A 20,051-nucleotide genomic window follows, 5' to 3' on the forward strand; every position below is an offset into this window, starting at 1 on the left:
ACGCCGATCCCAGTTATGTAAAAGGAGATCCCACATCCCGCATACCCGCAAATCGGTGGCCACCTCACTGGGTTCTTGCTCCCAAAGATAGCACAGCGCATGTGTCTCTTTCCCCTTTCTTTTCCGTGTCAAAGCAACAGTCTCCGGTATTGTCATGACATTGAATGTTTCGAAAAAGGAATGTATCACCCACACGTTGACATCGCCGCAGACTGCTAACGGGAGGCGTTTCTAATGAGAATAGCTACGACGAAAACAAAAGACTGGCGCTAAATTCCACGTCCTGATTATACCACCACCGTTTCCCTCGAATCGAATACAAAATCACTGAGCTAGATTAGTCACCCGCGTTGCTCTGATGAACGGACCCTTCGTATACCCAATAATCCAGTCGTTGAACGGGTAGTCTTTCCGTTGGCGCTGCGACGCAGTCAAACTCTCGAGCCCTGATACGCCCTTCTCCCCATCTCCCGCGCTCTCGATGTCGTACTCCCGCAACATATGGAACAGGGCTGTTTGCATGGCGACGTAAGCGACAGCTTTTCCCGGGCAGGCCCGCGGCCCTTTGATAAATGGAGTGAACGCCGCATACAGCCTCGGGTCATGGGGTCTCTCAAGCCATCGCTCGGGTCTGTACTCGAACGGTTGCTTGTATATCTGAGGATCACGGTGCAGAGAATAAGTCGACGTTGCAACACTCATACCCTTCGGTATCGCCACTCCGTCGATGACCATGCCTCCCGATCCTGTTTCCCTGGGGATGCTGCCAGCTTTTGGAGGACTGAGCCGCATAGCCTCGTCAACACAGGCGCGCAGATACTTGAGAGACGCAAGCTTTGACTCGCTGAGGCCATCCGGCCCCAGGTCGAGCCTCCTGACTTCCGCTGCCGTCTTTTCCTTCGCGTCTGCATTCTGCAGCAGGTAGAACATCGTGGCTGCGGTGGCGAAGCGCACGGCGTCGCTCCCGGCGGCGATCAGCAACGAGCTCTCCGATGTCAGATCGGCACTGTCGTGGAATTTCGCCCGCATCAGGTGCCCAAAAATGTCCTTGCGGCCCGAGGCTGCAAGACCTTCCTCGGACTTCAGGCGGTCACCTCGCCGATGAACCTGGTCGGCCGCAAGGTCCGCGTATTTCTGGGCTTGGATGGCTGTGGTCAGGCCGAGACGAGAAGGCCAGTTGGACCGGAGAAGCCACTGGAAGAAGCGGAGAAGTGGGACGTGGCCCGAGGCGTAGCCGGCGGCATAGAGGAACACGCTCATCTGCTGGAGGCAGAGGGGCAGCCAACGCCAGGTGAGGGTATGTAGCATGTCGAACGACTGGCCGAATGCTATCGTGCTAATCACGTCGAAGCTGTACCACGAGGTGACTGTTGTAACATCCACAATGCCGCCATGAGTGTCGACTTCATGTTCTATGACGTCTATCAGTTGCCGGGATAGCTCGTTGATGTCGCGAAACACCTGATCTCGCGGAGGGATGGCCTTGTCCAGCAGCCTACGCCGCGCGGAATGGGCATCGTTGTCAGCAATCATCTGCACGCTCTTGCCGCCGGCTGGTCCACCATCCTGAAGCCCATAAAACTCGTCGCCTTTGAACACATTTGCGGACTTGACGTGGAGTGTTTGCAAGGACGAGAGTGTGTTGAAGATGAGCTGCTGCTTGGTCAGCTAGGTTTGCTCGAAGTAGTGCCGGCCTTCGGGCCCAGGTTCACTGACCGAGTTTGGACCTGTACGGACAACCGATCCTAGGAGAAGATGTCAGGGAGATTTCAATCATCCATAGTGTCATTACTAGCACCTACCATACTTCTCATGAGCCTCAGCTTCACATAGATATCTGTTGCCAACGTAGCACTGCCATATCCTGGGTAGACCCGATATTCGTTGGATCAGTGGCCCAGGGATCCCAGCAAGTGGATGGAAGAATAGCCGGTATACAATGAGGCTAGAGATCTGTGGAAACAAGTAAGGATCCGCCATTTACCAACAAAGCCATCGTCTACTCATGATATGCGACGGCGACATACCCACAGAATAAAGCAAAACAGTCCACCCAGAATTAGTCTCTCACTTGACGACGTGTGTTCCAGGCCTTCCGAAAAATACATCTCGGTGCTGTTGACAGTTGAAACTACTAGTAACGCACGATAGCGCAAAAGAGTAGTCAGTAAGCTAGACGAGAACAAAGAGAAATATTGGAATCAGGTCCCGGGGGCGCAAGAGACGTGAACCTCGTGGGGAGCTTACAAGAGAGAAAGAGCCCCGCTCACTGCCATCACCCAATACAGTTGAACCAATTTGATAACCAAGTTGCCAAGGTCCCATGCGGGACTAAAGGCGCCTGTAAGCACGATCAATATCCGTACCACCATACACGGCGGCAGGAATGATAAGAACCCGCCTTAGTCTCTGCAGGCAGTAGACATCCCAACGTCACATTGCATGGCGGAGGCAACTGTCCTTCACCCAATCCAATTGAATCTATCGGCTCCGGGTCGTCCATCGAACACTTTGTAACCCAATATCAATATACACGTATTCACGCGCATGATATCGAGTAGACGTTCCGTGCGGGGACGGCAATCACTATACCATTTGGGTTTGACTGGCGTGTCGAATATTGATTGAGTGGTTGCCAGACAAAGAGCTCGGAGCTGCTTGTAATCCCCAGAAAGGCCCTGTAAGATTGAATCACCACACGCATCATGTAGATAAACAAGGTCAAATAACGATGTCAACTCGGCTTGATTGTGTCAAAAAAATATGGCATAGGCAAATAAGGCAATTTACTGATTTTCCAGGTATCTGCAACCGTCCACAAACATCTCCGAAAGGTCTCCATTATCAATCCACTCCGCTGGATCCTCGTGAATACAGGCTGAGGAACGTCCACTGGTTTGTGCGTGGACAGTATGTGGCTTGCCGATCTTACATCAACCTCTTTGCGAGTATAAGCTCCGCACATTAATATCCTTAGAAATCGTCGCCATTTGCTCGGCCGTCTTGTGACTCTTGTGACCGCACTTTCTATTTTTGTCTCCACCAGACGCAACCATGAGTTTTAATCCGGAGCCATGGCCCATTACCATTCTTCAGTTGAAGTGCTCAGTGGCCTGAGAATATCTCGGAGTCGTCAAGACCTCGCTAGGTGCTGTGTCCCGGTGGGACATAGGTACCCGCCATGTCCGTATGTGAGTACACAGCAAGCGGTTGACAGCTCTGGTACCCTTAGATTCTAGGCCGTTTCCTAATCCTTTGATTCTGGCTGAGGAGCAAGACGCGCTAGGAATCGAGCAGAAGGACTAGTAGACTTCTTGAAAATGGTCGTGAGAATGAAGTCCACGCTGCGTACCTTGAAAGAGATCACTGCGTCGTCGGTACAATCCCGATGGAGTCGTGGAATGAGCATCAGACCCGGACCCAAGAGGATGAAACTCAGCTTGTGCCCGAGACTCGCCAGGCGCCAGAGGCCCTTCCGGGTGACTTCAAGCTGGCCCTCGACGCCCTCAGAGAACATTATCGGCGGTTTAATATTGAACCCTCCATTCGCATAATTTGTGTTCATGGCAGCAACCTCGATCGTCCGTTCTTGTAGCTTGAGAAGCGTCCTTGCTGATTCTGTTGGCTTTTTCAGCTGACCGAGGATGCTTGTGATGGCAAACAAGCCGGTGCTGGTTGTCAGGAGTAGGGCGTAGGATCCAAGCTGGGCCGCGGTCGCGTCGTTCTTATCCATCGAAGTCCACGGCGCCAGAGCGGTCGCAAGGCAGATGGCGAGGAGGGCGGCAATGTTGGCGAGCATCTTTTCGGGCGCTTTTTCGGCAGGCTTTTCATATGCCTTCAATTCTGCGTCGAGCACCGGCTTCGTGAACTTGTCGAAATCAGATTCGGTTTTGTCTGTGGTGCGAGCCTTGGGGTGAGACTCGCGCCTTTTGTCATTGTCTCCGCAGCGTACCCAATGCTCTTTGCCGTCGGGCCCTGATACAAGACTCCCCACATCATCCTTTCCACCAAACAAGAGCTGATAAGTGTACGACCGTTCTGTTTTACCGAAGAGTTCGAGGTCCAGGGGTCACCCACACCTCTTTCCGAAGCTCCTGCTTGTAGGGCGTCTAGGTAGTAATCATCTGTGCTGCGATATTTACTGTAGCCACCGCCGTTCAAAAATACAAAGTCGTTGCAGATCAAGGTCCAGCATGCCTGAAAGACAGTATATGAGAGGTTGCGATAGATCTGGGCCGAAACATACAGCTGAGACACAAAGTTGGCCAAGGCATATATGCAAACCAAGATCGATCGTAATTTACCGTCTTGAGTCCAGTTGTTGGTCGTAAACCCATTGTAGACGATGGTATTTGTAACCATGACCAGGACCAACCAGAAACTGACGGAATTCCATACAGCAACTTGGACCAGATTCCTTATAACTGGTGAGAACGTTCTGATCTTAACGGAACTTTTTGTGCTAGGTTGAATGGGTTCCGGTGGAGACCGTGCTGGAACCTCGCTGTAGCCCTGGATCGCATAGAACTTGGCACCCCGGCCGGTGGGTGGGTTTTTTAATGTTGTGTCTGCGGAAGATTTGCGGAAGAGTACCCAGCGCAACTTTTGCACTTCCTCGGGGAATTCCTCCGTCGAAGGTCCCATGTACTTTTTCAGCCAGGTCTTTGAGAGAACGGCGGCGATGTTATCCTCCAGAAATTTCGGAGGCAAGGCGATTCCGTGTGACAAATCCGGTGTAAATCTCATCAGGATCCAGTATGTCGCCGCTGTTAACAAGAAAACGGTACCGGCCAGGGTGGTGTTGACCTTCTTACTGAGTTCCTTGGTTTGAGGAGTAAGGCTGCTGGCATTGCTCGAAGGTTGTGCCGCCAACACAAGCTCAAGTGGCGGAGTCGCCGGCCAGCAGTCCACTGAGACAACTAAGACGATACAGACAACGAGATGGTACGAGTGTATTTGGAACACCATGGCTTCTTGATGACTTCTGTAAAGAATGCCTCGACAGAGGTATGCGATGCACAAGGGGGACTGTGGATGCTCACGTCACGATTGTGGGAGCAGTGCTGTGATATAGTACCTCGTTTCACTCCCATAAGCAAAGAATATGCGCTGTATGCTTGATTCAACAATCCCTTGGAACGAACCACGTCACGGGAAATACTCCCATCTCTCAGCCGCATTTTGCACCTATGATCATTGCAGCAATTTAAATGGTTCGCTTTCTTGTGGCTTGGGAGGGCATGCAGTAGTCATTCAGCTTTTTCAGCTTGTGGGACGTTGGCTTCTTGTAGGCACTGTCATTTGCCAGAAATGCAGTGCAGAGTGGCTTGACGACTCGTATTTCGTCCAGGTACCTATCTTCAGCCGTAAAATCAACAGAATTCTACGAACTCTGCTCGGGTGCCCGCTACGCGACCGCTGCTGCTGTTTCAGGCGGTTCAAAGTGCTCACTGCCCAAAATGTAAAGATTCCTATATGATACGGTCTATAGGGCAAGCAAATGAGGAATAAAATTTTGTGGGGGAATCTTCTATGGAAGAATCTTCTATGGAATAATCTTCTATGGGAAAGACTGGTAAGCTTCGCTTGGGTGTCCGCTATATGGCCACGGCATACGGTACAAATCAATCCTGCAACTGGATGAGGCTGAGTGGCCCAATATATCACCCCCATTGCCAAAGATCTCAAGAGCGGCATTCCTCCTCCTCCACCGAATCAACGCTCAACTCGAAATGTTGAAAACCAAGTACTTTTCCTCGACGGGACAGCAAGAATGATGGAGAATATGATTCAAATAAAGAATATCGAGAAATGAGACTCGCTCTCCTTCAAGGGACCTTGACTAACGTCAAAGTCAACGATCTCAAGCAAAACAAGCAGACGCCACGCAGCCTTGTTGCCTGCGAAGTGGCTGTTCAAGAGTGGGATTCTCCAACAGCAACGCTGACTTATTGTATTCTACCAAAATTGCATCCCGGTTTGTAAGGTCTTTCCAAATGTCTAACATGATATGGTTCGGGACGGAGACAGTAGTACAGTCAAAGTCCAGGATCGCTATAAATGTCTTCAAAGTGAATTTGTACCTGCACTATGCGATTTTCGAAACCTAGAAACATCAGTGATGGGAAAGAAACTCGCACGCCGGAGTGCAGTCTTTGTATGTTGCGGACATCCTCACCCTCAAACCGCCTCCACCCGGGCGACGACTTTGTCAAACTCGGCCTCGACATCATGCTCCGTCAGCCAGCTTAGATCCGGCCGGTTGGCGATCCGGGCCCTAAGCAGCTCATCCGACTCCCCTTTGCCGTCGACAGTCTTCTTCTCCGCCATCCACCTCCTCTTCTGCGCGAGGGCGTGGACACCGGCTAGGAGCCTGTTCACGAGCGGCCGTCGAGTCTCGTCGTACAACTTGAGAGCCCTGTCCAGCTGTTCTACGGTGGGCTTCGGTGGCGCGTGAGTCGTCGTCGAGGTACCGTCGGTGGGAGGCCAGGCGTGGGTCAGCGCGAGGGCGAACGCGTAGGCGTCGTTGATGGCGAGGGAGCCGCCGATCGCGACGCCGCCGCCGTGTGCGTGGGCTGCGTCGCCGAGGAGGGCCACGTGGCCGTCGAAGATGAAGGAGTCAAGGGGTGTGACGGCACACATGGGGTACGTTTTGATGTAGGGGGCAGCGTTGGCCACGCCTTGGACAATCGGGTTCCAGTCCTTACTCGACGTCAGTAAGATGTGTGATCGCAGGATTGGGTTGCTTTCCTACCCTGTAGAGGCTTCTGAAGAGCTCCAAGTTGCTTGTTTGGTCCCACTCCGCACCGCAGAAAGGGTCTCTCGGGTCATTGGGGTCGGCGTTGTGTAGTGCAACAATGGCATACTTGCCCTTGCCTAGACAAGAATTAGCAAAGCTGCTTCTTGACCGGGGTCGTTTCGAATTATCGTACCTAGCCTTCCTGAAACGAAGTTCCTGTCATCGGGACCACTCCACCGGACAGCATCAGCAGGCAGACCTTCAATGTCCTTGACCAAGGCAGCGTCAAATGCCGCCCGGAAGGCGATCATGCCGAGCCACTTCACCTCAGCATCGGGAACGTAGCTGCTCCTGATCTTGGAGTACACGCCGTCTCCCGCAATCAGCAAGTCCGCGGTCTCGCTAGTACCGTCCTCAAACGACAACGTGACGGGGTCGTCGCTGCCCGGATTGACGGTCGTCCTCACCAGCCTCGTCGCCAACCTCAACTCAACATCGCTGGGGAGCGCCTCGATGAGCACTTGCTGCAGGTGGGCCCGGTGGAATCTGGCCGGGCGGTACTTCTCCTCCACTCCGCCCTCGACCTTGCTGTCCTGCATGCCGAGGACCTCATCCGTCAGCCAGTGCCGGAAGGCGATGGGCGAGCCGCTGGACTGGCGGATGCAGATGGACTCGTCCAGGGCGGCGTGGACGCCGAGCTTGTCGAGGATCCTGAGGCCGCTGGTGTGGACGCCGATGCTGGCGCCGACCTCGCTGAGCTTGGTGGCCTTGTCGTAGATCTTGATTTCGACTGCCTCCTTGGGGTAGAAGTGGCGGAGGGACTTGGCGGTTGTCAGGCCTGCGATGCCGGCACCCACAATGGCGACCCTAAGGGGCTTTTGGGATGTGGTTTCTGTCATCTTTCTGCCTAGATGATAAAGTGGGTAAGTATGGAAACGTGGACTCAGTCTGGATCGCGTAATTAGCACGCAGGGTCTCGTAAAGGTGTTGAGTCCGATGCAGAAGGTCCGAGATGGTTTGAGAGATGTCTAGATGCAATTAAGTATTTACACCTCCTCCTCCCTTCTAAGCCACGACGAGTGTGACCTCATAGCACTCGAGCAGTTCGTGCCATGCCCATGAGGCACGAGATGCTGACTGCCGATCTTCCAAACTCGTCAGGGTCGCATCCTGGTAGACGACGAAATCATTCAGGAAGTCGCTCTCAAGTTCTGCGTTCATGGTGTTGCGAAAAGCTTGGCAACGTTCAACTCATACTCCAGGTGGCGGCGTGGCTGACAGGCACTCCGAATTGCTGACACCGGGGGCCATCCTCCCGGCGAACCCTACCGCCACGCTGTTCGGAGTCGTCGCCACCAACTCGAGCTTCGCGCTTCCTGAACGAGTCTCCCGCGAGAAATTTGAAGTGCATGACACAGGCTTATAGCGGATAGGTGCCCCATATGTCGTGCCCCATGTGTCAGCCTTGCCACTGGTTCTGCTTCAACCAACAGCAAGAGAACTTGACGGAGTCTTGCGCCCCTTGAGCCTCGACCTTGTCCGGCACTTGACTTTAGAGTGAGCCGATCGTCTCCACCGAACGGCAGTTGCAAACGCGTGGCAATACCGGCAGATTGAAATCCAATTCTAAATTCTCCATTGTTTACTACTCGGCTTGAAAGTTCATGGATCATGATATTTTGGAATCACCAAGCCGCAGCCCAGTATTAAGACAGCTGGTTCTGATCTGAGGTCTGGTAGGATTCTCCTGGTCAAAACATTTCCCCACCCGCGCGGGAATCCCTTCCCTTGCTCTATTTGCTTTGTCATCCCTTGTACTTTCAAGTTCCATCTATGAGTGTGGGCGAGGGCAGAAATTAGGTAGATATTCAAGTCCAGTCTCTTGAACTACATTGGTGATTTTGATACATAAATCAAACTGGGATGTGTATCATGTTCAATGTTTTCCCTTGGCTTTGTGACAACACCAACCAGCAAAGAATTTAAGCTTTCGAAACATCTTGGTCTAAAAGCCTACAGGGAATTTGGCAGTGTGGTTCTGCCACAAGCTCAAAGGGGCAGCCTTGATGTTTTGCACCTCCGCCTGTTCCCATGAGGGCTTGTGAGATTTCCCAGGGAAGGTAATTGAGGATGGAACTCGCTCATCTGATTTGCTCTGGGCGTACCATGGCTCTTCAGCATGTTCAATGCTGCGCAAGCCATGATGGAAACTTCCAGGTGTCATGGAAGATCTCTTAGCCATCACCCAGCCACCATTCTTGGCTTGTCAAAAGAGAGCTAGGTGCGGAGCCCATGTCAGTGACAGAAGGACACTCTACCTATGAGGCTTTCTTGGGGACAATCTAATGGCTACAAAACATTTTCACCTTGGAAGCGTCCCGTCAAAATAGTTTATCGACAGGCATCAATTCTGACTTGACTGGACTGGTCTCAGGTTCCTGTGACAACATCTCCCTGCTTAGCAGTGTTCGCTGCAGCTTGTACGTTGCCTTTCAACTCTACGAAATGGTTACAGCAGCATGCAAAGACACAAATAGTAGAAACACATACGAGGCTCCTTGATAAGAAAGCGTGACTGAAACCCTGTGGGAGCACATGTGAGAAATTTCGGGGAGCTATTGGAAGAGGCAGGAAGAGATCACTAGGCAGAGAAAAGAAGAGGCATCCAGTACTACAAGCCACCTCGTATCTGACCCACCAAGGTGTTTTGCAGCTTCCTTTTGTGATGAGGCAATCATGAGTGTCTGCCCATTGTAGCTGCCTATTCTCAGTTAGGTAGTCATGGCCCTGCTTCATCTGAGCCGTGTTTGCAGCACCTCTGCCTCCTGATCACAGTTCCCATCCAATGTTTTCTTCCGTCCCAACCATCACGTCCGAACCATCGCGTCCCAACCCATTCTGCCCAGATATGGCCCTCTATTATTGCCCAGAATAGGCCACAAGAAGTTATCGTTCTTTTGCGGAGTCACCTATTGTACCATTCATCATCAGGCAAACAATATCTGTGCCTCTATTCGGTTGGCCAAAGTTCGGCTGCCTGCATAGGTGCCGTCAGGGCTTCCAAGGCTTCTTCTATTGACAGCCCAACCCTGCGAATTCGGCGGTCTGATTGTTCAGCAGTAAACAATCAACTCCTGCAGCTGTGGCCCCACCAAGCTCGACGCAAACGAATTCTTGTCAATTGAGTGCCAGGGAAGCTCTCTGGGGGCATTTAAACCCCTCTGATCATTCCCATCCACGGCGAATCTTGGAAATTCGCCAGCAGTCAGGAAGCAGTCAGTGCGACTGCATGAAAGAAAGGTTGGTCCAGCCCCGTCTCTCCCTAGCACCTTCCTCCCACACCTGTCAACATTTTCCAGTGAGTGTTAGGCCCCTAATAGCAAGGAATTCTTCTGCTGCCCCTCTTATGTTTTCGTCTCTGCACCGCTCACTTTCTCTCCCTTTGTCTCTCTTCCTTACACATACGGACGCACGCACGCACGCACGCACTCGTCTCCTCCTCCCTACCGTATTTCTGCAGTGTGGCCCTCCCCAATCTGACGCTGACCAACTCGTCGTCCGCAGGCGCAGACCACGACCGTCACCATGCCGACCAACCCAGACGCGGTCACGATCATTCGTGACCACGTCCTCTACGACCCTCTCCAGGCGCGCGACACCGCGCCCTGGCAGCAGCTCCCCGAATTCCCAGCAGCCGCTGAGCTGCTCAACCCAGCTGCCACCACCAACGACCTCCCACCTTTCCCGGTGGACCGCTCATTCGACTCCAAGGCCCAGTACCTCGAGGCTCTCTACAAGATCCTCCGTTTCGAGGCCGTCGAAGGGCTTCGCTTCTCCGTCAACGAGTTCAGATCGAACCCCAAGATGAACGACGACGAGAACACTTGCGTCTACACCAAGGTGCGTCACTTGCTGCCTTCTGTTCGTATTTACGCTCACTAACATTGGTCGGCAGGTCTTCGTTAAGGGCTATTTGATGGCGAAGCTCGGCCCAATTTGCCGAATCAGCTTCTCGACCCGTCGGGCTGGCCGCAAGATCCTGTGGAGGCAGGCCAAGCGCCTGACCCCCGGTCGCATCGTTGCTCTCTCAAGCGACAACTTCCAGAGCGATTGCCGTGTAGCCATCATGGCCCAACGCCCCATTGAGGGCGGTCTCGACCAGAACCCACCCACCGTGGACATAATCTGGGGCTGTGCCGAAGAGGCCATCGTCGACCCCGACCAAGAGCTGGTCATGATCGAGTCTCGCAACGGCTTTTTCGAAGCTGCTCGCCATGCCCTGCTTGGGCTCCAGCTCGCCGCTGGTGAGGTCTCTGCCTTCGACAAGTACCTCCTTGACCTGGACGACCATGATCATCTATCACGATTTATCGCCCACAACCCTCTCCTCGACCTATCCTGCCTCATAACACAGCTCACGCCCCAACAGAAGCAGACATCAGGTAGCAAGGACCTTGAGCAGATGCTCTTTCAGCAAATCGCTGGCCGGTACCAAGAGTGCGACGTAACTCGTCCTCTGTCGAAGCAGGGCATCCAACAACACACAAGCCTTGATTCTTCCCAGCTTGAGGCTCTGCAACGGATGGTCTCGAACGAATTGGCTGTCGTCCAGGGCCCTCCTGGCACCGGCAAAACCTTTACATCCGTTCAAGCTCTGATGGCTATCCTTGCAAATCGGCGACCAGGTGACCCCCCTGTGATCGTCGCCGCCCAAACCAATCACGCCCTAGATCAGCTACTTATCTACTGTCATTCTGCTGGCGCCAATATCTTGCGCGTGGGCGGTCGCACCGAGAACGAAGTAATCAAAGAACGCACATTTTACAACCTTCGCAAGTCACTCGGCAAGGATGCGCCGGGGGACGGCAGGTCCAAGTACAGGTCACTTGAGAAAGCCCGGCTGCAAATCATCGACACTTTCAAGACCCTCGTCGACGGCGTCTTTGGTGGCCAGGGATTGTTGGACCCTCAGGCTCTCGTCGATGCCGGCGTGATCAACGAAGCTCAGTTCGAGTCCCTATCCAGTGATGGGTGGGAAGGAAACGACGAGGAGTCAGCAATGCAGTCCTGGCTGGGCGAAGAGCTACTTGAACGCATCCGCCAGCCGCCCGAGGATCTTGGCTTTACGGAAGAAGAAGCCGTTGACGAGCCCGACTTCGAGGTGGATCCTGATTTGGATGATGACACAGTCGAGGGCGATGACGATCCTCTCCATGGCACTTGGATCCCATTGACAAGCCACTACAGTGGAAAAACGCCCCGTGTTCCCGGCTGGCAGGCCAGATGTGCTGCTAATCTTGCCCGCAGTGATGACCTCTATCAGATACCGGTTCAGCTTCGCGGTGGAGTCTACCAGCTCCTTCAAACCAAACTGAGAGAATCATCGGTGACAAAGTTCCGCGAGATCCTCCAACAGGCCGTTACCCACGCCAAGCTGCAGAAGGCCAACAAGTGGTTCAGCGACCTCAACATCCTTGAGAAGAAATCCATCAGCATCATCGGCTGCACCACAACTGGATTGACCAAGTATCGTGGATTTCTGGCTGCCACTGGAGCACGAGTGCTTCTGATCGAAGAGGCCGCCGAGACCAGGGAGCCGAATGTCACGTCCGCTCTGTTTCCCAGCCTGGACCAGCTAATCCTTGTTGGCGATCACCAGCAGCTTCCGCCACAATGCGACATCGCCCGCCTCGGGGGTGAGCCGTTCAACCTCAACATCTCCCTGTTTGAGCGCTTGGTTCGAAATCGGCTTCCTTACACCATGTTGAACCAGCAACGCCGTATGGCACCAGAGTTGCGATATATTGTGCAGAAGTACTACCCCAACCTGAAGGATCACCCACTCGTCAAAGATGATGCCAACCGCCCCCTGATCCCAGGCATGGGTTCGCGTCGCAGCTGGTTCTTCACACATGAGTGGCCGGAAGACACAGATGCCGACAACAGCAAATTCAACTCCCAAGAGGCTCTGATGATTGTTGCATTCATGAAATATCTGGTACAGAATGGCGTCAAGCCTTCGGAGATCACTGTGCTCACCTACTACCGTGGGCAGCGGAAGAGGATTCTTCAGCTCCTCCGACGGGATTTTGTGTCTTTAGGCACTTATCACTTCAATGTTGCGACGGTAGACTCGTACCAGGGCGAGGAAAACGAGATTGTCCTTCTATCCCTTGTCAGAAGTCCGCGCACGCCATACGACGTCAAGCGGGTTGGCTTCGTAGAGAGCCTGAACCGCGCAACAGTCGCTATCAGCAGAGCCCGTCGTGGCTTTTTCATGTTTGGCAACAAAGAGAACTTGTTCAAAGCCACAACCCAGTCCTTCGACACCTGGGCCCCCGTTTGGAACGGCTTTGCAGAGCAGCAGCGTGTTGCTATGGGCAAGGGGCTGCCTTTGGTGTGCCAGAATCACAATGATGAGCAGAGCACGAACGAGATCTGGATGAAGTCACCGGACAGCTTTGACGGAAATGCTGGTGGCTGTTGGATCAAATGTGATGCTACGCTTCCCTGCGGCCACGGCTGCGTCCTGAATTGTCATGTGTAAGCTTCCTGCATACCCTTGTGAATTTGGATGCTAATGGGTGCCAACAGGGTCCCCCACGAGAAGCTTCCCTGCTTGCAGCCCTGTACCAGGATCCTTGCCTGTGGCCACAAGTGTTCTGGAGTTTGCACCGACCCCTGCCGCTGCTGCGAGGACTGTGATCAGTTCAAGACTTTCGAAGCTGAGCGGCGGATGGCCCAGCTTCACCTCGAGGCGGCTCCCTTGCCTACCTGGACGACACCTACGACGGTTCCGGGGCAGAGACGCGACACCAGTCCGGAGAAATGGGTTGAATTCAGTCAGAACCCTGCGACCCATGACGATGCGATTCGCAAGGCCCGACTCCTGGCGTTGGACGCTCCACCAACGACTGCGGCAGCGCCGAACATAATAAAGGAGCGGTTCATTCCTATCTCAAACCGAGACGGAGTGCGAGTAATTGAGAAGCAAGCTCAATCTCGCGGACAACAGGTTCCCAAGGTTTCTGCGCAGGCTAACAACCAGAACGCTGGTCGCCGTCACAGCAGTGGCAAGCAGCAGCGACCAGGTCCGCAGACACGCAATCATGCCCGCGCACCATTCAATGGCAACCGATTTGGAGGTTCGTCGGAATTGCGAAGCCATGGACACAGCAATGCTCGGGCCAACGGCCAGCGAAGTCAGGTTCAAAGGCGTCCGACCGTGCAGCAGGGCAGACCCAACCAGCGACGGCAGCAACAACATGCACCTCCCGACAACAGCCCCATGGCCCCCGGCGGAGGCGGTATCCAGTCTCTGATCAACTTTCTCGATGCAGTCCCGCCGGCTGGAGATCAAGTCGCAGCCGACTCGATTTCGTTGATGGGCGAGTCTGATCTCGGGTTCGAGGCCGAGGTTCTGGGCATCCGACGAGGAGGCCACCGGACTGACCAAGGCACTGTCAACACCAACGCCGTCCCTGATCGAGTTCAGGAGCACATGGGCATTTATGCCGAGTCATTGATGTCTTTTGGTGTCGACGGCGCCGATTCCCCGGCCGAGGCCGCCACAACACCCAAGGATGAAAAAGAAGAGGAGCTTCTCATCGACATTTGATTGATGCTGGGTTGTAACGTACCAGTGCAGCTTTTGAGAGAAACATGGGGTTATCTTGCTTGTGTCGCGGTGGGGGGGTAATTTGAGGAAGTCAGTAGCCCGTGCTGAAGCCTTTAAGATTCCAGGCTTCATACCCTAGCACGCACATAGCACATTTTGAGGGTTCTCAGAAGTCATTTGGACCTTCAAGCTTAGGATGAGAAGGTTTAATTTTACACACACTTCGAAAACTGCCTTTCTGTATGGTGACTTGTGATGACTGATTAAGCCCTCCCGTGTCCCTCTTCGGAAGAAATCAACTTTCATGAAGACTTGGTCCTACCTAGGCAGCAGCAAGACTCCGTTGTGAGCTTCTAAAGCCATCGTGAAACGTTCATGAGCACTATACTCTCCCTTAGTCTACGAAGGTGCTAGCAATTACAGTCAAGACGGGGAAGCTCTGTCTTGGAAGCTGGAGAGTCACGAATTCATCTGGGGGGCTGTCGGAATGGTTTTTCCTATCGAGGTGGTCGGACCTAAAGCCGAAAGCATCTGTATTGTAGCGGACGCAAATGCAGGGGATACGGAGCTGATGTCCGGTCGTCAGGTTTTCGCTGCTTGCTCACATGTTATCCAGTGTTTTTGGTGGGCTTTCCCTGACCCAGCTGTCCTAGGCGACCATCAGCACGATCTTGGCGTTGTGGTTTCTCAATGTTCGTACCAATGATGCTGATTGCTGGCCCTGCACGCCACGCGGACGTCAGAATGTTGCAGGTGAGGTGCTTACCTTGTGGATGCGTAGTATTGAGAGAATCAGCTAAACTTGGGAAGTCACAGCCGGGACGACCTGGTGATCTGTTGCAAATGGGAGATTCAATGAAACTATCCAACTAGATCCAGAGCAGATAATCATAGAAGAGGACGTTTTCCCAAATTCCCCGGATGTCTTGCCGTGGTATTCCTGAAAAGAAGCAGGATGGCTATGATTGTAAAGTCAGCAGGCAATGCTGCAACATAACAGGCTCAACAACCAAAGCAGTTTTGTCACTGAGGATGCGTCATCATACATGCCAGTAGTCAAAGGATTATTTTTCTAGTCATCGTCGAGGTCTCAGGCAAACCTTGCGGCCCGATGTTCACACATGACCTTCCAGTTCCCAACACTGACGTTGGAAAGTCGCATAGAGCATTCAAAGCAGTGGTGCAACTGATTGAGGCGACCGCCGGGTGAGACATGCAATTCCACGGATGTCTCCATCTCGTAGTTCCTATGAAATTGCCACAACTTGTCTTTCTGACCTTGCGTCCGTCGCCAGGCTCTTGTGTGACCAATCGTCCGTTTGGATAACTTCAAAAGCCCCAACCACCAAATATGATCTGGGCACTCTCGTGAACCTCATCAGAGCCCCACGAATCCCTCGACAAATTTAACAATCTCCACTGCCAATTCCTTGGGTCGACTGACGAACGGCATACGGCCGGCCTTGAGCTCGGCCACGTCCCAGTGGACCCCTGTTCTCTCGCGCCACACGTCCTGGACAAACGAAGGGTTGCAACAGTCGTCCAGCGTGCGTACGTATGCCCTCCTTCCGTCGAAGCCTTGGTCTGCCCAAGCGGGTGCCGTGGACTTGGTCTCGAACGCGGCGTACGCGTGAGGGACCATGCCGCGGCTCAGCCCGGCTGCGTGTGCTGGATCGCAGTCGTTGTACAGGACCTCCTCGGCGGGTTCGATGAGGGCTAATCCCTTGGATGGCTATGAGTTGGTTCTCCAAACGAGTCGGCTTGTCGAGGCCCTTGGCCGCATCGCTCGCAACAATCGCCCCATACGGGTGCGCGAGGATGACGACGTCTTTCTGCTGCTGGTCGAGGAGGGGCAGGAGGACAAAGTCGCGGAGTGATGCGATGTCGTTCGCGCACGTCGCCGCGGACGGGTCTGGAGGGTTGCAGCTTGCGTATGGGCCTGGGTGTGCATGATATCCGGCCTCCTTCAGGTGTGGCAGCAGAGGGCCGAAGCTGTCTGGGGTCCCGAACGCGCCGGGAACGAGGAGGATCACAGGGGGGGTTTTGTAAGGGCACGCTAAGGGTTTGCAGTTCGTTTCCTTTCGAGATACCGGCATAACAGCCAGCTGTGAAGGGGGAATGGCGATCGAGTTCCCGGATGCCAGGAAGACTTTATTGAATTCGAGACTTGCGAAAGTTGACGACGATGGAACAGTTGAGTAGATCGCTGCGCTTGAGCAGACCTTTCTCGTTCCGAGCTTCGGGGTAGCTATTGGATGATGTGACATGATGTGAGTTTTAGACAACGCTCGAAAGTATGACAGGGCCCAATTGATGGAGAAATCTGAAAGTGTGAGGCACTTGCCCCATGTACAGGAACGGCGTCGTTGGTTGGAAGCCACATCCCGCCCAATCACCACCACCACAGCCGTGCCAGGCCTCCACGATGGGCCCACTGTTTGATACAACCAACAGCACCAAAAAAAGTCGATGATGGCCTAATCTCAGTGGCTAGGCTCCCAGTGACGAATTATTCAGAATGACCACGTCCGAATTACAAGGACCTTCATGAACCCACTCCAGTTGCATTATCTTTGCACACAACTTGCCGGAACGAGCAATGTACACAAGGATGTATAACGAAAGCAGCTCATCATATGTTGGCTTGGACAGTACCCACGTTGTAGACTTTCTTCAACATATACAGCGCTGGCCCTGGAGATTCATGTCACACGGCATGTGAACCCATGATTAGTTGAGTTCCAAAACTTTCGTCTAAGCTGAATTACGGCATTCCACTATGCGTATCAATGCCCCAGCCCCCTTCCCTTTTGTGCCAAAAAAAAAAAAGAAATTGTAAACTGGCCGTTATGGCATTAGTCCACAAAAAAAGGGGAGGGGTCTCGCCAAAAAAGAAAGAAAGTGCTATGAACTGGCCGATCCGGCGTCAGTCTACCCAAGGGCAAGAACCACACCGCAACTCCCTGCTTGCTTCATCATCCCCGGTAAGAGTTAATCCTCGTCGGATTCATCGTCTTCGGATGAGCTGGCGCCCATGAATGGATCCCCGTAAGCAGGCTGGTCCCCTGCCAAGGGTGGATCATACAATCGACCACTGTCTTGACCGCCAGGACGTGGCAACTGCGCGGGTGGCATGCTGGACGGGTAGTTGTGCCCGACTGGTGGGAGTGTTGTACGCGCCAGGAGCTGGGCCGGATCTATGTTGGTCATGGCTGGCGGAGGGAGTGGTGGCATGTCTTGGTGTTGTTGCACGGGCTGCGTACTGTGTGGGAAACTGGGCGGGATATTCCCTTGGCCGGATTGGGCTGCAGTCGGGTCTAGAGGCTCGGGCGACGCCACCCGTGGGGTATTCTCCAGAATAGACCGGTCATTTCCTCCCTCTGGCGGGACCGCTGCCATGTGTTGAGACTGCCGGGGCAAGGCAAAGTGTCCGCCGTGCATGGCCGGCTGTGTGGGTGGAAAGCCGGGCGGGTAGCCCCCTCCGCCTTGAACGCTTGAGCCCCTGGATGGAGGCACATTATGCCCCGAGCCACCAGCGTAACCGCTGCCGGATTGTGCATCCAAAGATCCCGCATGGCCGCGTTGATATGAGTATTGCTCAGGAGCCGGCCCGACCGGTACCTGTGGCTGCCCTCGGTGCTGCGGATTACGGCCTTCATGCGCTGCAAACTGCTGCGCATGTTGGACACCCACTCGAAACTCTCGCTGCGGGGGTCCTTGAAAATCCGTTCTCATATGCCCAAAGACGTTGGTCGGCTGGCCATAAGCTGGAGTCTGCTGCACCTGACCTGGGCCCTCATATCCATGACCTGGGATCTGCGGCGGAAAACCTTGGCACTGCTGTCCATGTATAGGAACCCGTGGTTCATATGCCCTGCCATAATGTTCAGGAGCCCAACTCGCCACTCCTTGAGCTCCGTCCCAAGGTGAGCCCGCAGGCGGCGGTGCCACCCCCTCCGGCAAACCCTGAATCGGTGGCTGAAGTGTTAGACCGCCAACGCGTGAAGCTGCAGAACCAACACTGCCTCGCGAGCCCCTCGATCCTCTCCTACTCTGTTCGTAGCGAAACATGTGCTCGATGTTCGTGCCTGGTTGACCGGGGCCCACGGGCGGCGGTGGACCCATGACCGGCTGGCCCCAGCTGGCGACTGACGGTGAGCTCAAGGACGACTGCGAGCCCGAGCTCCAATGGGAAGAACCCGTACTCTGCCGCTTGAGACTCGGGCCGATCTCCTGGCTTGCAGACATCTCTAAGCTGCTCCTCTTTCTCCGTTGATGTCCCTGGTTATGGAATGTTCGCCTGCCCTCCCTTGGATCGCGGAGCCCATTGTGTCTGAGAAAAGTCAAATATAGACTTTCACGGGCAGTGTATGCCCGCGCCGATCCACACACCTTGTATCTCCACTTCTGTACTCGTCTGGCGCGCATGTCTTCCGGCGCATGAGAAATCTGCCACTCAAAAGGGATTTCGGTCGACGCCATGGATCCTCGGCCTATGACTCCCGCGATTGGGTTCTCGGGGTCTGCCTTCAGAATGGCGTTTGCAACTGCGTCTAGACAGGCCCGGACGTCACCCGGGACGATCCTGTAGTGAAAAGCGTGGGCGTTGTTAAAAGTCAAACTCAAGTCGCAAGGCAGGAATTGATGGGGGGGGGGGGGCTGAACAAGAATTATTGTAGTTCCACTCACGCAAGTCTGTGGCCTCCACCAGAATCTTGCACTGGCCGGATCGTAAGATCAACGCTTCCACAAGCGACGACACAGCGAAAACCATCGGCATTCACATGGTCGTTGTTGTCGAGTCTACCGCCGAGCCAGAGAACAGCCCAATATCCTGTCTTGGAGTTGAGGCCGTTGGCAAACTGCTCCAAGTCGTTGAGGGCTAAAGGCAGCATGCCAGGTTGCGCGCTGTAATGATACCCAGTGATCCTGATATCATCAGGGTCAATCGAAATAAAGTTGGGGTCGTATTTCTCATTCGGCTTCCAGCGTGATGTGTTGATGATCCCCAAGTGCGGGTATACCTCCTTATCGTCTCCTGCGAGGGCGATTCTCTCGTCGTCTGAGTTGAAATCGAACGCCATAATGGATCTGGGTGTCGGGTGGTAAGCCTGCTGGTGTTGAATGCTCTTGATCTCTGGTGGATGCGTATGTTCTGGGATCAAGGGCCTTGGTCCTTTTGATTCCTTTGCCTAGGGAGGAAACAGAATCTGAGGAGACTGTCTTGGCGACCATCTTTATATATCATGGATCAATGGTCAGTCACTGGCTTGTTCACAACCTATGATGTGGGACAGGAGGTGCAACTCACAACATGACGTTACTGGCCCCTGTGACGAGCCAGATTATGTGTTCAACGCCTCAAATCATCCTTGTTGGTCTCATTCTGCTGTATTTCAGTGAGCAACATAATGAATCGTTTGACACCTACACCTGCAGAAAATGGTAGCCACATCATATTATTACCATGGGCCACCAAGGACTGGCGACATGCTGTCCGGAGATTGATAGAGCCCAGCATCTGAAGCTGTGTGCGTAGCGCAACCACAGGTCTAGCAAATGTGCGGTGTTCGTACTTTTCAAAGGACGTACGCTCCCCCCTCTCAGCCCCTTCACCGTGTCCCCCATTCACTGCCACAATTACCAGGCTCACAAGAGGAGATGTTATGTCCTCATCGGTGTCGATTTCTTCAA

General features: G+C 53.8%; 5 protein-coding genes across 5 annotated transcripts; 1 reads left to right on the forward strand and 4 right to left on the reverse strand.

Annotated features, from left to right (window-relative positions):
* Positions 1–324: 324 nt before the first annotated feature.
* INS49_003280 (uncharacterized protein) lies at positions 325–1,805 on the reverse strand (the record flags this gene model as incomplete). Its single annotated transcript, XM_043164075.1, has 3 exons — positions 325–1,653; positions 1,713–1,745; positions 1,803–1,805. The coding sequence occupies 3 exons, from the start codon at positions 1,803–1,805 to the stop codon at positions 325–327; spliced, it is 1,365 nt and encodes a 454-aa protein (XP_043018840.1).
* Positions 1,806–3,247: 1,442 nt separating this feature from the next.
* On the reverse strand, positions 3,248–7,960 carry INS49_003281 (uncharacterized protein; the record flags this gene model as incomplete). Its single annotated transcript, XM_043164076.1, has 6 exons — positions 3,248–3,926; positions 4,247–4,821; positions 6,205–6,706; positions 6,801–6,876; positions 6,933–7,614; positions 7,919–7,960. 6 exons carry the CDS (start codon positions 7,958–7,960, stop codon positions 3,248–3,250), a joined length of 2,556 nt encoding a protein of 851 aa, XP_043018841.1.
* Positions 7,961–10,324: 2,364 nt separating this feature from the next.
* On the forward strand, positions 10,325–14,357 carry INS49_003282 (uncharacterized protein; the record flags this gene model as incomplete). Its single annotated transcript, XM_043164077.1, has 3 exons — positions 10,325–10,639; positions 10,695–13,215; positions 13,465–14,357. The coding sequence occupies 3 exons, from the start codon at positions 10,325–10,327 to the stop codon at positions 14,355–14,357; spliced, it is 3,729 nt and encodes a 1,242-aa protein (XP_043018842.1).
* A 1,378-nt stretch (positions 14,358–15,735) lies between these two features.
* Positions 15,736–16,624, reverse strand: INS49_003283 (uncharacterized protein; the record flags this gene model as incomplete). Its single annotated transcript, XM_043164078.1, has 2 exons — positions 15,736–16,073; positions 16,111–16,624. The coding sequence occupies 2 exons, from the start codon at positions 16,622–16,624 to the stop codon at positions 15,736–15,738; spliced, it is 852 nt and encodes a 283-aa protein (XP_043018843.1).
* A 724-nt stretch (positions 16,625–17,348) lies between these two features.
* INS49_003284 (uncharacterized protein) lies at positions 17,349–19,441 on the reverse strand (the record flags this gene model as incomplete). Its single annotated transcript, XM_043164079.1, has 3 exons — positions 17,349–18,638; positions 18,750–18,942; positions 19,047–19,441. 3 exons carry the CDS (start codon positions 19,439–19,441, stop codon positions 17,349–17,351), a joined length of 1,878 nt encoding a protein of 625 aa, XP_043018844.1.
* Positions 19,442–20,051: the final 610 nt, after the last annotated feature.

The sequence above is a fragment of the Diaporthe citri genome (genome assembly GCF_014595645.1).
Source record: "Diaporthe citri strain NFHF-8-4 chromosome Unknown scaffold_10, whole genome shotgun sequence".
Classification (NCBI taxonomy): Eukaryota; Fungi; Ascomycota; class Sordariomycetes; order Diaporthales; family Diaporthaceae; genus Diaporthe; species Diaporthe citri.